The sequence below is a fragment of the Oncorhynchus clarkii genome, chromosome 10 (assembly GCF_045791955.1).
Source record: "Oncorhynchus clarkii lewisi isolate Uvic-CL-2024 chromosome 10, UVic_Ocla_1.0, whole genome shotgun sequence".
Taxonomy (NCBI): domain Eukaryota; kingdom Metazoa; phylum Chordata; class Actinopteri; order Salmoniformes; family Salmonidae; genus Oncorhynchus; species Oncorhynchus clarkii.
This window is the reverse complement of record NC_092156.1, coordinates 3,179,410-3,194,765: the sequence shown is the minus strand read 5'-3', so window position 1 is coordinate 3,194,765 and position 15,356 is coordinate 3,179,410. Positions and strand designations below refer to the sequence as shown.

The 15,356-nt window shown below is 40.4% G+C and overlaps 1 protein-coding gene across 1 annotated transcript in view; it reads right to left on the bottom strand.

Moving 5' to 3' along the window:
* Nucleotides 1-2,536: 2,536 nt before the first annotated feature.
* The window catches only part of LOC139417918 (serine/threonine-protein kinase DCLK1-like), a 125,869-nt gene continuing 113,049 nt past the window's right edge, over nt 2,537-15,356 (bottom strand). The window contains exons 13-16 of the mRNA XM_071166909.1: nt 12,817-12,994; nt 8,720-8,833; nt 7,326-7,399; nt 2,537-3,486 (exon numbers count right to left, since the gene is read on the bottom strand). Of these exons, the coding sequence (XP_071023010.1) occupies nt 3,429-3,486; nt 7,326-7,399; nt 8,720-8,833; nt 12,817-12,994 (424 nt within the window). The 3' untranslated portion in view covers nt 2,537-3,428. The remainder of the gene's footprint in view (nt 3,487-7,325; nt 7,400-8,719; nt 8,834-12,816; nt 12,995-15,356) is intronic.

Here is a 15,356-nt window from a genome sequence, read left to right as displayed (position 1 = left end):
GCACTACTTTAACCAGAGCCATATTCCCTATGTAGTGCACAACCTTTAGCCAGAGCCCTATTCCCTATGTAGTGCACTACTTTAGCCAGAGCCCTATTCCCTATGTAGTGCACAACCTTTAGCCAGGGCCCTATTCCCTATGTAGTGCACTACTTTAACCAGAGCCCTATTCCCTATGTAGTGCACTACTTTAACCAGAGCCCTATTCCCTATGTAGTGCACAACCTTTAGCCAGAGCCCTATTCCCTATGTAGTGCACTACTTTAACCAGGGCCCTGTTCCCTATGTAGTGCACTACTTTAACCAGAGCCCTATTCCCTATGTAGTGCACTACTTTAACCAGGGCCCTATTCCCTATGTAGTGCACAACCTTTAGCCAGAGCCCTATTCCCTATGTAGTGCACTACTTTAACCAGGGCCCTGTTCCCTATGTAGTGCACTACTTTAACCAGAGCCCTATTCCCTATGTAGTGCACAACCTTTAGCCAGAGCCCTATTCCCTATGTAGTGCACTACTTTAACCAGGGCCCTAGTCCCTATATAGTGCACTACTTTAACCAGGGCCCTATTCCCTATGTAGTGCACAACCTTTAGCCAGGGCCCTATTCCCTATGTAGTGCACTACTTTAACCAGGGCCCTATTCCCTATGTAGTGCACAACCTTTAGCCAGAGCCCTATTCCCTATGTAGTGCACAACCTTTAGCCAGAGCCCTATTCCCTATGTAGTGCACTACTTTAACCAGAGCCCTATGGGTGCCATTTGGGAGGCACAGATTAGACAGGGAACAGAGAAACAATGTTAAAGATAGATATTACATCTATAGAGAAGACAGGGGACAGAGAAACAATGTTACAGATAGATATTACATCTATAGAGAAGACAGGGGACAGAGAAACAATGTTACAGATAGATATTACATCTATAGAGAAGACAGGGGACAGAGAAACAATGTTACAGATAAATATTACATCTATAGAGAAGACAGGGAACAGAGAAACAATGTTACAGATAGATATTACATCTATAGCGAAGACAGGGAACAGAGAAACAATGTTGCAGATAGATATTACATCTATAGAGAAGACAGGGAACAGAGAAACAATGTTACAGATAGATATTACATCTATAGAGAAGACATGGAACAGAGAAAAAATCTATAGAGAAGACAGGGAACAGGGAAACAATGTTACAGATAGATATTACATCTATAGAGAAGAGAAGGGAACAGAGAAACAATGTTGCAGATAGATATTACATCTATAGAGAAGACAGGGAACAGGGAAACAATGTTACAGATATATATTACATCTATAGAGAAGACAGGGGACAGAGAAACAATGTTACAGATAGATATTACATCTATAGAGAAGACATGGAACAGAGAAAAAATCTATAGAGAAGACAGGGAACAGGGAAACAATGTTACAGATAGATATTACATCTATAGAGAAGAGAAGGGAACAGAGAAACAATGTTGCAGATAGATATTACATCTACAGAGAAGACAGGGAACAGGGAAACAATGTTACAGATATATATTACATCTATAGAGAAGACAGGGGACAGAGAAACAATGTTACAGATAGATATTACATCTATAGAGAAGACAGGGAACAGAGAAACAATGTTGCAGATAGATATTACATCTATAGAGAAGACAGGGGACAGAGAAACAATGTTACAGATAGATATTACATCTATAGAGAAGACAGGGGACAGAGAAACAATGTTACAGATAGATATTACATCTATAGAGAAGACAGGGAACAGAGAAACAATGTTGCAGATAGATATTACATCTATAGAGAAGACATTCTATTTTCCTTGTGAAATGTGATCTATAGATGCTATTTCTACCTGCAACACTGTGTATCCACAGAGAGAACAACCCTGGGTTGGGTTACGTTCAGAAAGCACAAATGGAAAAATATTTTTTTAAATGGAAAACTAAAATTTGCTCTCTAATTAGCCAAGTTAATTTAGTACATTTTTTCAATTGGAAAAAATATGTTACTCCTGAACAGACCCCTGGTTTAGAACATATTTGCTCTTCTCTTAGCAGTAATAAACCACCGTCTACTGGACTGAAGGTGGAGTCCAGATGCAGCTAGCATGTAGTTGACCTATGAACTGTAAAGGGTTATTAATGTGGACTGAAATATAACGAAGTACCCAAACACTACAGAAAGGCATCAGTGTTCTGGAGAGAGTATGGTGAAGAACAGAGTAAGAGTATGGACCACATTGACTCTCCTCTCCTTCTCTCCTTTCCTCTCCTTCTCTCCTTTCCTCTCCTCCTCTCCTCTCCTCTCCTCCTCTCCTCTCCTCTCCTCCTCTCCTCTCCTCTCCTCCTCTCCTCTCCTCTCCTCCTCTCCTCTCCTCCTCTCCTCTCCTCTCCTCCTCTCCTCTCCTCTCCTCCTCTCCTCTCCTCTCCTCTCCTCTCCTCCTCTCCTCTCCTTCTCTCCTCTCCTCTCCTCTCCTCCTCTCCTCTCCTCTCCTCCTCTCCTCTCCTCTCCTCCTCTCCTCTCCTTCTCTCCTTTCCTCTTCATCTCGTTATTTTGCTGCTTCATGAGGGATCAGACAGTTCAGTCCATCGAGGAAGTGCTTGTTCCAACACCGAAAAACCGAACTATCACAATATACAGTACGTAAACATTTATCTCTATTTCTCTACTATGAAATCTTTCTGTATCGTAAAATCAGTTCCATTGACACATCGGCCAACAGAGAACATCGTTTTTCTTCAAACGTCAGTAAAAAAAATCATAAAGCATTAAAGTTGGGTCTCATATAGCTGGCTGTTGGCCCATGTTGACCAAGACTGGTGGAGGTGACCTGTTACCATGTTGACCCAGACTGGTGGAGGTGACCTGTTACCATGTAGACCCAGACTGGTGGAGGTGACCCGTTACCATGTTGACCCAGACTGGTGGAGGTGACCCATTACCATGTTGACACAGACTGGTGAAGGTGACCTGTTACCATGTAGACCCAGACTGGTGGAGGTGAACCCGTTACCATGTTGACCCAGACTGGTGGAGGGGACCTGTTACCATGTTGACCCAGACTGGTGGAGGGGACCTGTTACCATGTTGACCCAGACTAGTGGAGGTGGCCCGTTACCATGTTGAACATAGATCCTCACAAAGGGTTAACTGACATGTCTGCCCAGATCTCCAGCTCTCTGTCCCATGGGACAATGTTTATCTTTTTCTCCCTTCTTATTTTCCTGTTTTTGGACTATCGGCCGTCCCCTGTTCCCTGTTCCACCTCTTCACCTCTCCCGTGAGAATAGTGCTATGGGAGGGATTAAGGGCGGAGACGAGGTTAAAGGTCAGAGAGAGGGGGGTGATGGTCAGGCTGGGAGGTAGCTGGGCGGTATGTCCATTTTTGTTGTTGTTGTCGTCAACGGCAACATGCATGAGCTCACATCCTGGTTGCGTCTTCGTCTGAGAACCTTCCCCTCCTTATCAAGAGCGGTGGCCTGAGGGGGGAGGAGACACGCGTCAGCCAATCAGGACCGATACTCACAGTGACAACACTCACGCTGAGGATTGTGGGTTATAGAAGAAGAGCATGGGTAAAAGAGAGGTGAGCAGGAGAAGTAAGAGATGAGATGAGAGGAGAGGAGGAGGAGAGGAATGAGAGATGAGAGGAGAGGAGGAGGAGAGGAATGAGAGATGAGTGGAGAGGAGGAGGAGAGGAATGAGAGATGAGAGGAAAGGAGGAGAGGAATGTGAGATGAGAGGAGAGGAGGAGGAGATGAATTAGAGATGGGAGGAGGAGGAGGAGAGGAATGAGAGATGAGAGGAGAGGAGGAGGAGAGGAATTAGAGATGAGAGGAGGAGGAGGAGAGGAATGCGAGATGAGAGGAGAGGAGAGGAATTAGAGATGAGAGGAGGAGGAGGAGGAAGAGAGGAATGCGAGATGAGAGGAGAGGAGGAGGAGAGGAATTAGAGATGGGAGGAAGAGGAGGAGAGGAATGAGAGATGAGAGGAGAGGAGGAGGAGAAGAGGAATGAGAGGAGAGGAGAAGAGGAGGAGAGGAATTAGAGATGAGAGGAGAGGAGGAGAGGAATGAGAGATGAGAGGAGAGGAGGAGGAGAGGAATGAGAGATGAGAGGAGAGGAGGAGGAGAGGAATTAGAGATGAGAGGAGTACAAGGAAGCGGAAAACGGACGCACGCCACAAGCTGATGTTGACAGACCGGTGCAAATCTCACACCGAAGGTTCAAGGATAGCTGCTGGAGTGTTCAAAAAGTCAAGTAGGTGTACTTGTAGAAAAAGGAGATCTCTCACATTGTTAACACCTCAACAATCAAAGATCTTTGAGTTGATCAAATTTGTATGCACTTTAACCTATAATTTGTTTAAAGATTACAGCTTGTTTAGAAGTTTACAGTTTGTTTAGAGGTTTACAGTTTGTTTAAAGGACTACAGTTTGTTTAGAGGTTTACAGTTTGTTTAGAGGCCTACAGTTTGTTTAGAGGTTTACAGTTTGTTTAAAGGTTTACAGTTTGTTTAGAGGTTTACAGTTTGTTTAGATGTTTACAGTTTGTTTAGAGGTTTACAGTTTGTTTAGAGGTTTACAGCTTGTTTAGAGGTTTACAGCTTGTTTAGATGTTTACAGCTTGTTTAGAGGTTTACAGTTTGTTTAGAGGTTTACAGTTTGTTTAGATGTTTACAGCTTGTTTAGAAGTTTACAGCTTGTTTAGAAGTTTACAGTTTGTTTAGAGGCCTACAGTTTGTTTAGAGGTTTACAGTTTGTTTAGAGGTTTACAGTTTGTTTAGAGGTTTACAGTTTGTTTAGAGGTTTACAGTTTGTTTAGAGGTTTACAGTTTGTTTAGAGGTTTACAGTTTGTTTAGAGGTTTACAGTTTGTTTAGATGTTTACAGCTTGTTTAGAGGCCTACAGTTTGTTTAGATGTTTACAGTTTGTTTAGATGTTTACAGCTTGTTTAGAGGTTTACAGTTTGTTTAGAGGTTTACAGTTTGTTAGAGGTTTACAGTTTGTTTAGAGGTTTACAGTTTGTTTAGATTTGAAAGTTTGTTTAGAGGTTTACAGTTTGTTTAGAGGTTTACAGTTTGTTTAAAGGCCTAGAGTTTGTTTAGATGTTTACAGTTTGTTTAGATGTTTACAGCTTGTTTAGAGGTTTACAGTTCTTTAGAGGTTTACAGTTTCTTTAGAGGTTTACCATTTCTTTAGAGGTTTACAATTTGTTTAGATGTTTACAGTTTGTTTAGAGGTTTACAGTTTGTTTAGATGTTTACAGTTTGTTTAGATGTTTACAGTTTGTTTAGATGTTTACAGTTTGTTTAGAGGTTTACAGTTTGTTTAGAGGTTTACAGTTTGTTTAGAGGTTTACAGTTTGTTTAGATGTTTACAGTTTGTTTAGATGTTTACAGCTTGTTTAGAGGTTTACAGTTTGTTTAGAGGCCTACAGTTTGTTTAGATGTTTACAGCTTGTTTAGAGGTTTACAGTTTGTTTAGAGGTTTACAGTTTGTTAGAGGTTTACAGTTTGTTTAGAGGTTTACAGTTTGTTTAGATTTGAAAGTTTGTTTAGAGGTTTACAGTTTGTTTAAAGGCCTACAGTTTGTTTAGATGTTTACAGCTTGTTTAGAGGTTTACAGTTCTTTAGAGGTTTACAGTTTCTTTAGAGGTTTACAGTTTGTTTAGAGGTTTACAGTTTGTTTAGAGGCCTACAGTTTGTTTAGATGTTTACAGCTTGTTTAGAGGTTTACAGTTCTTTAGAGGTTTACAGTTTGTTTAGATGTTGAAAGTTTGTTTAGAGGTTTACAGTTTGTTTAGATGTTTACAGTTTGTTTAGATGTTTACAGTTTGTTTAGAGGCCTACAGTTTGTTTAGAGGCCTACAGTTTGTTTAGAGGTTTACAGTTTGTTTAGAGGTTTACAGTTTGTTAAGATGTTTACAGTTTGTTTAGATGTTTACAGATTGTTTAGAGGTTTACAGTTTGTTTAGAGGTTTACAGTTTGTTTAGAGACCTACAGTTTGTTTAGAGGTTTACAGTTTGTTTAGATTTTGAAAGTTTGTTTAGAGGTTTACAGTTTGTTTAGAAGTTTACAGTTTGTTTAGAGGTTTACAGTTTGTTTAGAGGTTTACAGTTTGTTTAGAGGCCTACAGTTTGTTTAGAGGTTTACAGTTTGTTTAGAGGTTTACAGTTTGTTTAGATTTTGAAAGTTTGTTTAGAGGTTTACAGTTTGTTTAGAAGTTTACAGTTTGTTTAGAGGTTTACAGTTTGTTTAGATGTTTACAGTTTGTTTAGATGTTTACAGCTTGTTTAGAGGTTTACAGTTTGTTTAGAGGTTTACAGTTTGTTTAGAGGCCTACAGTTTGTTTAGAGGTTTACAGTTTGTTTAGAGGTTTACAGTTTGTTTAGATTTTGAAAGTTTGTTTAGAGGTTTACAGTTTGTTTAGAAGTTTACAGTTTGTTTAGAGGTTTACAGTTTGTTTAGAGGTTTACAGTTTGTTTAGAGGTTTACCGTTTGTTTAGAGGTTTACAGTTTGTTTAGAGGTTTACAGTTTGTTTAGAGGTTTAAAGTTTGTTTAGATTTTGAAAGTTTGTTTAGAGGTTTACAGTTTGTTTAGAAGTTTACAGTTTGTTTAGAGGTTTACAGTTTGTTTAGAGGTTTACGAGAGGAGGTCTATGAGAAGAGGTCTATGAGAGGAGGTCTATGAGAGGAGGTCTATGAGAGGGGGTCTATGAGAGGAGGTCTATGAGAGGAGGTCTATGAGAGGAGGTCTATTAGAGGGGGTCTATGAGAGGAGGTCTATGAGAGGGGGTCTATGAGAGGAGGTCTATGAGAGGAGGTCTATGAGAGGGAGTCTATGAGAGGGAGTCTATGAGAGGGAGTCTATGAGAGGGAGTCTATGAGAGGGGGTCTATGAGAGGAGGTCTATGAGAGGAGGTCTATGAGAGGAGGTCTATGAGAGGAGGTCTATGAGAGGAGGTCTATGAGAGGAGTTCTATGAGAGGGAGTCTATGAGAGGAGGTCTATGAGAGGAGGTCTATGAGAGGAGGTCTATGAGAGGGGGTCTAAGAGAGAAGGTCTATGAGAGGGAGTCTATGAGAGGAGGTCTATGAGAGGGAGTCTATGAGAGGAGGTCTATGAGAGGGGGGTCTATGAGAGGAGGTCTATGAGAGGAGGTCTATGAGAGGAGGTCTATGAGAGGGAGCGGGGGGCAGGACATGGGTGGGGTTGATGGAGCACACAGAAGCAAGCAGCCAAATCAAGCAGCCAATCAGCAAGCTGGGCCACCGGAAACTGAGCGGACATGGTTGTTGTGACAACGGGAGGTCATACCTTATCCAGTACATGGCCGGGTGCTGGTAGAAGTCCAACGACCCAGAGCGCTGCAAACAGAAGCTGTGCTCCAACTGGACAACAGAACACAGAAACCAGGAACCTTTAAATCCACGAGGACTTAAAGAGAAACCAGTAGCCTTTAAAACCAGTATAACTTTATGAAAAACCAGTAACCTTTAAAACAAGTAGGACTTAAAGAGAAACAAGTACAGTCAACCTTTTAAAACCAGTAACAATCAGAGAAGCCAGGTTTAAACCAGTGGGACTTATAGAGAAACCAGTAAGCTTTAAAACCAGTAACAATCAGAGAAACCAGGTTTAAACCAGTAGGACTTATAGAGAAACCAGTAAGCTTTAAAACCAGTAACAATCAGAGAAACCAGGTTTAAACCAGTAGGACTTATAGAGAAACCAGTAAGCTTTAAAACCAGTAACAATCAGAGAAACCAGGTTTAAACCAGTAGGACTTATAGAGAAACCAGTAAGCTTTAAAACCAGTAACAATCAGATAAACCAGGTTTAAACCAGTAGGACTTATAAAGAAACCAGTAAGCTTTAAAACCAGTAACAATCAGAGAAACCAGGTTTAAACCAGTAGGACTTATAGAGAAACCAGTAAGCTTTAAAACCAGTAACAATCAGAGAAACCAGGTTTAAACCAGTGGGACTTATAGAGAAACCAGTAAGCTTTAAAACCAGTAACAATCAGAGAAACCAGGTTTAAACCAGTAGGACTTATAGAGAAACCAGTAAGCTTTAAAACCAGTAACAATCAGAGAAACCAGGTTTAAACCAGTAGGACTTATAGAGAAACCAGTAAGCTTTAAAACCAGTAACAATCAGAGAAGCCAGGTTTAAACCAGTAGGACTTATAGAGAAACCAGTAAGCTTTAAAACCAGTAACAATCAGAGAAACCAGGTTTAAACCAGTGGGACTTATAGAGAAACCAGTAAGCTTTAAAACCAGTAACAATCAGAGAAACCAGGTTTAAACCAGTAGGACTTATAGAGAAACCAGTAAGCTTTAAAACCAGTAACAATCAGAGAAGCCAGGTTTAAACCAGTAGGACTTATAGAGAAACCAGTAAGCTTTAAAACCAGTAACAATCAGAGAAACCAGGTTTAAACCAGTGGGACTTATAGAGAAACCAGTAAGCTTTAAAACCAGTAACAATCAGAGAAACCAGGTTTAAACCAGTAGGACTTATAGAGAAACCAGTAAAACATGTAACCATTGCAGGTATCAAACCAGTGGAAACCACCACATTTAGATTTCTAAACCAGGACCATTCAGACTGAGAGCCAAAGACAAAGCCAGTACAACTTAGTGGTGCCGTGTAAAAAAACAACAACAGACATGTCTGAATCAATCTTTCCTGGGCGGTGCTTACCGTAATGACAGACACCCCGGCGGTAGTGTCATTAGCTTTAGGGCCGGTGTTGAAGTGCTTCTTTAACTTTCCTGCTACTGACAGCTCCTGTTCATTCTCTGACACACCGCCATCCTGCAGAGAGGAGAGGAGAGGAGAGGAGAGGAGAGGAGAGGAGAGGAGAGGAGGAAATAGAGGATAGGAGAGGAGAGAGAATTGTAGAAGAGAGGAGAAGAAAAGAGAGGAGAGGAGAGGAGAGGAGGAGAGGAGAGGAGAGGAGAGGAGAGGAGAGGAGAGGAGAGGAGAGAAGGGAAGAAGAGAGGAGAAGAGAGGAGAAGAGGGGAGAAGAGAGGAGTTTTCCCTTCAGACTACATTAATCCTATTTAAGACCCACAGTAAAACGTTGGATGTTCAAACTGAAAAAACATTGACATGATGTACAAGACAGTTTCTGAGACGTTGTAGACACCCTGTACTGTAGGTAGTGAGGGTATAGAGCATGAATAGATGGACTATAGATAGATTATATAGATAGACTATAGATAGATAGATTACAGTGGGGCAAAAAAGTAGTTAGTCAGCCACCTATTGTGCAAGTTCTCCCACTTAATTAAAGATATTGGTTCCCAATTGGGACTCAACCCTCCCACGTTCAGCTGAAACGGTGGCGCATGGAACGCAAAAATATTCTTAAAAATATTTAACCTCCACACATTAACAAGTCCAATAGCTCAAATGAAAGATAAACACCTTGTTCATCTAGCCAGCAAGTCAGATTTCTAAAATGTTTTACGGCGAAAACATAATACATATTTATGTCAAACCACCACCAGACACAGCTCATTTGAATAGCCAAAACATGCTATCAAAAAAACGCAGGATTAAAAAATAAATCATTCACTAACCTTTTGAAAATCTTCATCAGATGACAGTAATAGGACATGTTACACAGTACATTTTTTTTTTTTCAATAATATGCCATTTATATCCATAAATGTCCATTTACATTGAGTTCATGGTCAGAAATTACTCAAAAATGTCCGCAGGAAATCTAGGTAGCGCGGCAAGATAACGTAAATAGACATCATAAACTTTGACTAAATATACATGTTCTACATATAGTTAGAAAGATACACTGCTCCTTTATGCAACCGCTTTGTTACATTTATTTTTAACGTTACAGAAATCGCACACTATTCAATATGCTGAGACGGCGCTCAGATACAAGCTACATTTCAATGTAATGTTGGAGTCAACAGAAACACAGATTTAAGCATAAATATTCCCTTACCTTCGATGGTCTTCGTTCAGAATGTTCTGGAAGGGTTCATACTTACCCAATACATCGTTTGGTTTCAAGTCTTGCGTCTTTGTATTAGCTACTGCTAATAACATCAGCTGAAATGCAGCCAAAATGTCCTCTGGTCCGGAAAAGTTGCGCATCAAAACTTCAAAATTACATATTATATGTCGACTAAACAGGTCAAACTAAGTGCAGAACCAAGCTTTATGATGTTTTTAACACACAAAACAACTTTCAATTCAATCGGCCATCGTCTGTCCTTCTCTTGAGTGCTGGAACAAAGGAATGGCTGTGACCAATTTGCGCCCTAACGCACAGGTTTTTTCCTCGTGGCACTTACTCAAATCACTCCCATAGGGCCAATTCTCGCAGGATTTGAACGATTAAAAGCTCTACTAAATGAGGACATCTAGTGAAAGACATAGAAAGTCTCCCCAGAATCATAACTGGTTGGGAAGGGTGGGGGCGATGACGTCAAAGTTGCTCCAACTTTCATGACCACAGAAACTAGTTTGGAAGAATGCCTGCCCTGTGAGTTCTGCTATACTTACAGACATAATTCCAACGGTTTTAGAAGCTTTAGAGTGTTTTCTATCCAATAATAATTTTTATATGCATATATTAGCAATTTTTGACAGATTATTTTTTCAGTTTACTAGGGGTACCCAATCTCTCCAAAGGGGGCATATTTCTGCCATATCTTTAACAGGTTTTAAAAAGATGAGAGAGGCCTGTAATTTCATCATAGGTACACTTTAACTATGACAGACGAAATGAGGGAAAAAAATCAAGAAAATCACATTGTAGAATTTTTTATACATTTATTTGCAAATTATGGTGGAAAATAAGTATTTGGTCACCTACAAACAAGCAAGATTTCTGGCTCTCACAGACCTGTAACTTCTTATTTAATAGGCTCCTCTGTCCTCCACTCGTTACCTGTATTAATGGCACCTGTTTGAACTTGTTATCAGTATAAAAGACACCTGTCCACAACCTCAAACAGTCACACTCCAAACTCCACTATGGCCAAGACCAAAGAGCTGTCAAAGGACACCAGAAACAAAATTGTAGACCTGCACCAGGCTGGGAAGACTGAATCTGCAATAGGTAAGCAGCTTGGTTTGAAGAAATCAACTGTGGGAGCAATTATTAGGAAATGGAAGACATACAAGACCACTGATAATCTCCCTCGATCTGGGGATCCATGCAAGATCTCACCCCGTGGGGTCAAAATGATCACAAGAACGGTGAGCAAAAATCCCAGAACCACACGGGGGGACCTAGTGAATGACCTGCAGAGAGCTGGGACCAAAGTAACAAAGCCTACCATCAGTAACACACTACGCCGCCAGGGACTCAAATCCTGCAGTGCCAGACGTGTACCCCTGCTTAAGCCAGTACATGTCCAGGCCCATCTGAAGTTTGCTAGAGAACATATGGATGATCCAGAAGAAGATTGGGAGAATGTCATATGGTCAGATAAATCCAAAATATACCTTTTTGGTAAAAACTCAACTCGTCGTGAGTTGCATCCAAATAACACCATACCTACTGTGAAGCATGGGGGTGGAAACATCATGCTTTGGGGCTGTTTTTCTGCAAAGGGACCAGGACGACTGATCCATGTAAAGGAAAGAATGAATGGGGCCATGTATCGTGAGATTTTGAGTGAAAACCCCCTTCTATCAGCAAGGGCATTGAAGATGAAACGTGGCTAGGTCTTTCAGCATGACAATGATCCCAAACACAATGCCCAGGCAACGAAGGAGTGGCTTCTTAAGAAGCATTTCAAGGTCCTGGAGTGGCCTAGCCAGTCTCCAGATCTCAACCCCATAGAAAATCTTTGGAGGGAGTTGAAAGTCCGTGTTGCCCAGCAACAGCCCCAAAACGTCACTGCTCTAGAGGAGATCTGCATGGAGGAATGGGCCAAAATACCAGCAACAGTCTGTGAAAACCTTGTGAAGACTTACAGAAAATGTTTGACCTCTGTCATTGCCAACAAAGGGTATATAACAAAGTATTGAGATAAACTTTTGTTATTGACCAAATACTTATTTTCCACCATAATTTGCAAATAAATTCATTAAAAATCCTACAATGTGATTTTCTTGAATTCTATTTCTCATTTTTACTAGTCATAATTGAAATCTACCTATGATGAAAATTACAGGCCTCTCTCATCTTTTTAAGTGGGAGAACTTGTACAATTGGTGGCTGACTAAATACTTTTTTGCCCCACTGTATATAGATGGACTATAGATAGATTATATAGATGGACTATAGATAGATAGATTATATAGATGGACTATTGATAGATTATATAGATGGACTATAGATAGATAGATTATATAGATGGACTATTGATAGATTATAAAGATGGACTATAGATAGATTATATAGATGGACTATAGATAGATTATATAGATGGACTATAGATAAATAGATTATATAGATGGACTATAGATAGATAGATTATATAGATGGACTATAGATAGATTATATAGAACAAGGTTTGCAATCACACAGAGTAGAATGTTAGATGTTCCAATCAGATGTGATTGGTCAAACACACATATTTAGCAGATGTGATTGGTCACATACACATATATTATTGCGGGTTGTAGTGAAATGCTTGTATGAAAAAACATGCAAGACAACTAAATACTGCTTATGAGCTAGAAGCAGAGCTGACGTGCCATCGTCTGGACACGGGCAAAGACAAACACGTGTTAAGCCCTTATCGTCCCCAAGGACCAAGATGGTGAATCAATGGTATAGTATGGTAGAGTATGAGGGGAGAGGTTCTACTCACCTTGACCCAAGGGTGCTCCAACACCTCTACTGCTGTGTATCTCTGATCCACCTCCACCTGCAGCATGGACCTGATCAGCTCCTTGGCAGTCTCTGACACATTGTCCCAGTAAAGGAGAGGGAACTCCAGCGGCCTCATTAGGATCTGGTCAAACAACACCTCCTGGTCATCACTGCTCCTATACACAACAGAGAAAAACACATCAACACATTAAATATACAATATCTTAGAATTAATCAATAAGGCCAGAGGGGTCTGGTATATTTAATCAATAAGGCCAGAGGGGTCTGGTATATTTAATCAATAAGACCAGAGGAGGTCTGGTATATTTAATCAATAACGCCAGAGGGCGTCTGGAATATTTAATCAATAAGGCCAGAGGAGGTCTGGTATATTGAAGTAGTAAGGCCAGACGAGGTCTGGTATATTTAATCAATAAGCCCAGAGGGGTCTGGTATATTTAATCAATAAGGCCAGAGGAGGTCTGGTATATTTAATCAATAAGACCAGAGGGGTCTGGTATATTTAATCAATAAGACCAGAGGAGGTCTGGTATATTTAATCAATAAGGCCAGAGGGGTCTGGTATATTTAATCAATAAGGCCAGAGGGGTCTGGTATATTTAATCAATAAGGCCAGAGGGCGTCTGGAATATTTAATCAATAAGGCCAGAGGAGGTCTTGTATATTTAATCAATAAGGACAGAGGAGGTCTGGTATATTTAATCAATAAGGCCAGAGGAGGTCTGGTATATTTAATCAATGAGGCCAGAGGGGTCTGGTATATTTAATCAATAAGGCCAGAGGGCGTCTGGAATATTTAATCAATAAGGCCAGAGGAGGTCTGGTATATTTAATCAATGAGGCCAGAGGAGGTCTGGTATATTTAATCAATAAGACCAGAGGAGGTCTGGTATATTTAATCAACAAGGCCAGAGGGGTCTGGTATATTTAATCAATAAGGCCAGAGGGGTCTGGTATATTTAATCAATAAGGCCAGAGGGCGTCTGGAATATTTAATCAATAAGGCCAGAGGAGGTCTTGTATATTTAATCAATAAGGACAGAGGAGGTCTGGTATATTTAATCAATAAGGCCAGAGGAGGTCTGGTATATTTAATCAATGAGGCCAGAGGGGTCTGGTATATTTAATCAATAAGGCCAGAGGGCGTCTGATATATTTAATCAATGAGGCCAGAGGAGGTCTGGTATATTTAATCAATAAGGCCAGAGGGGTCTGGTATATCTAATCAATAAGGCCAGAGGAGGTCTGGTATATTTAATCAATAAGGCCAGAGGGGGTCTTGTATATTTAATCAATAAGGCCAGAGGGGTCTGGTATATTTCATCAATAAGGCCAGAGGGGTCTGGTATATTTAATCAATAAGGCCAGAGGAGGTCTGGTATATTTAATCAATAAGGACAGAGGGGGTCTGGTATATTTAATCAATAAGGCCAGATGGGTCTGGTATATTTAATCTATAAGGCCAGAGGAGGTCTGGTATATGTAATCAATAAGGCCAGAGGAGGTCTGGTATATTTAATCAATAAGGCCAGAGGGGTCTGGTATATTTAATCAATAAGGCCAGATGGGTCTGGTATATTTAATCAATAAGGCCAGAGGGGGTCTGGTATATTCAATCAATAAGGCCAGAGGAGGTCTGGTATATTTAATCAATAAGGACAGAGGAGGTCTGGTATATTTAATCAATAAGGCCAGATGGGTCTGGTATATTTAATCAATAAGGCCAGAGGAGGTCTGGTATATGTAATCAATAAGGCCAGAGGAGGTCTGGTATATTTAATCAATAAGGCCAGAGGGGTCTGGTATATTTAATCAATAAGGCCAGAGGAGGTCTGGTATATTTAATCAATAAGACCAGAGGGGGTCTGGTATATTTAATCAATAAGGCCAGACGAGGTCTGGTATATCTAATCAATAAGGCCAGAGGAGGTCTGGTATATTTAATCAATAAGGCCAGAGGAGGTCTGGTATATTTAATCAATAACGCCAGAGAGCGTCTGGAATATTTAATCAATAAGGCCAGAGGGGGTCTGGTATATTTAATCAATAAGGACAGAGGAGGTCTGGTATATCTAATCAATAAGGCCAGAGGAGGTCTGGTATATTTAATCAATAAGACCAGAGGAGGTCTGGTATATTTAATCAATAAGGCCAGAGGAGGTCAGGTATATTTAATCAATAAGGCCAGAGGGGGTCTGGTATATTTAATCAATAAGGCCAGAGGAGGTCTGGTATATTTAATCAATAAGGCCAGAGGAGGTCTGGTATATTTAATCAATAACGCCAGAGGGCGTCTGGAATATTTAATCAATAAGGCCAGAGGAGGTCTGGTATATAGAAGTAGTAAGGCCAGACGAGGTCTGGTATATTTAATCAATAAGGCCAGAGGAGGTCTGGTATATTTAATCAATAACGCCAGAGAGCGTCTGGAATATTTAATCAATAAGGCCAGAGGGGGTCTGGTATATTTAATCAATAAGGACAGAGGAGGTCTGGTATATCTAATCAATAAGGCCA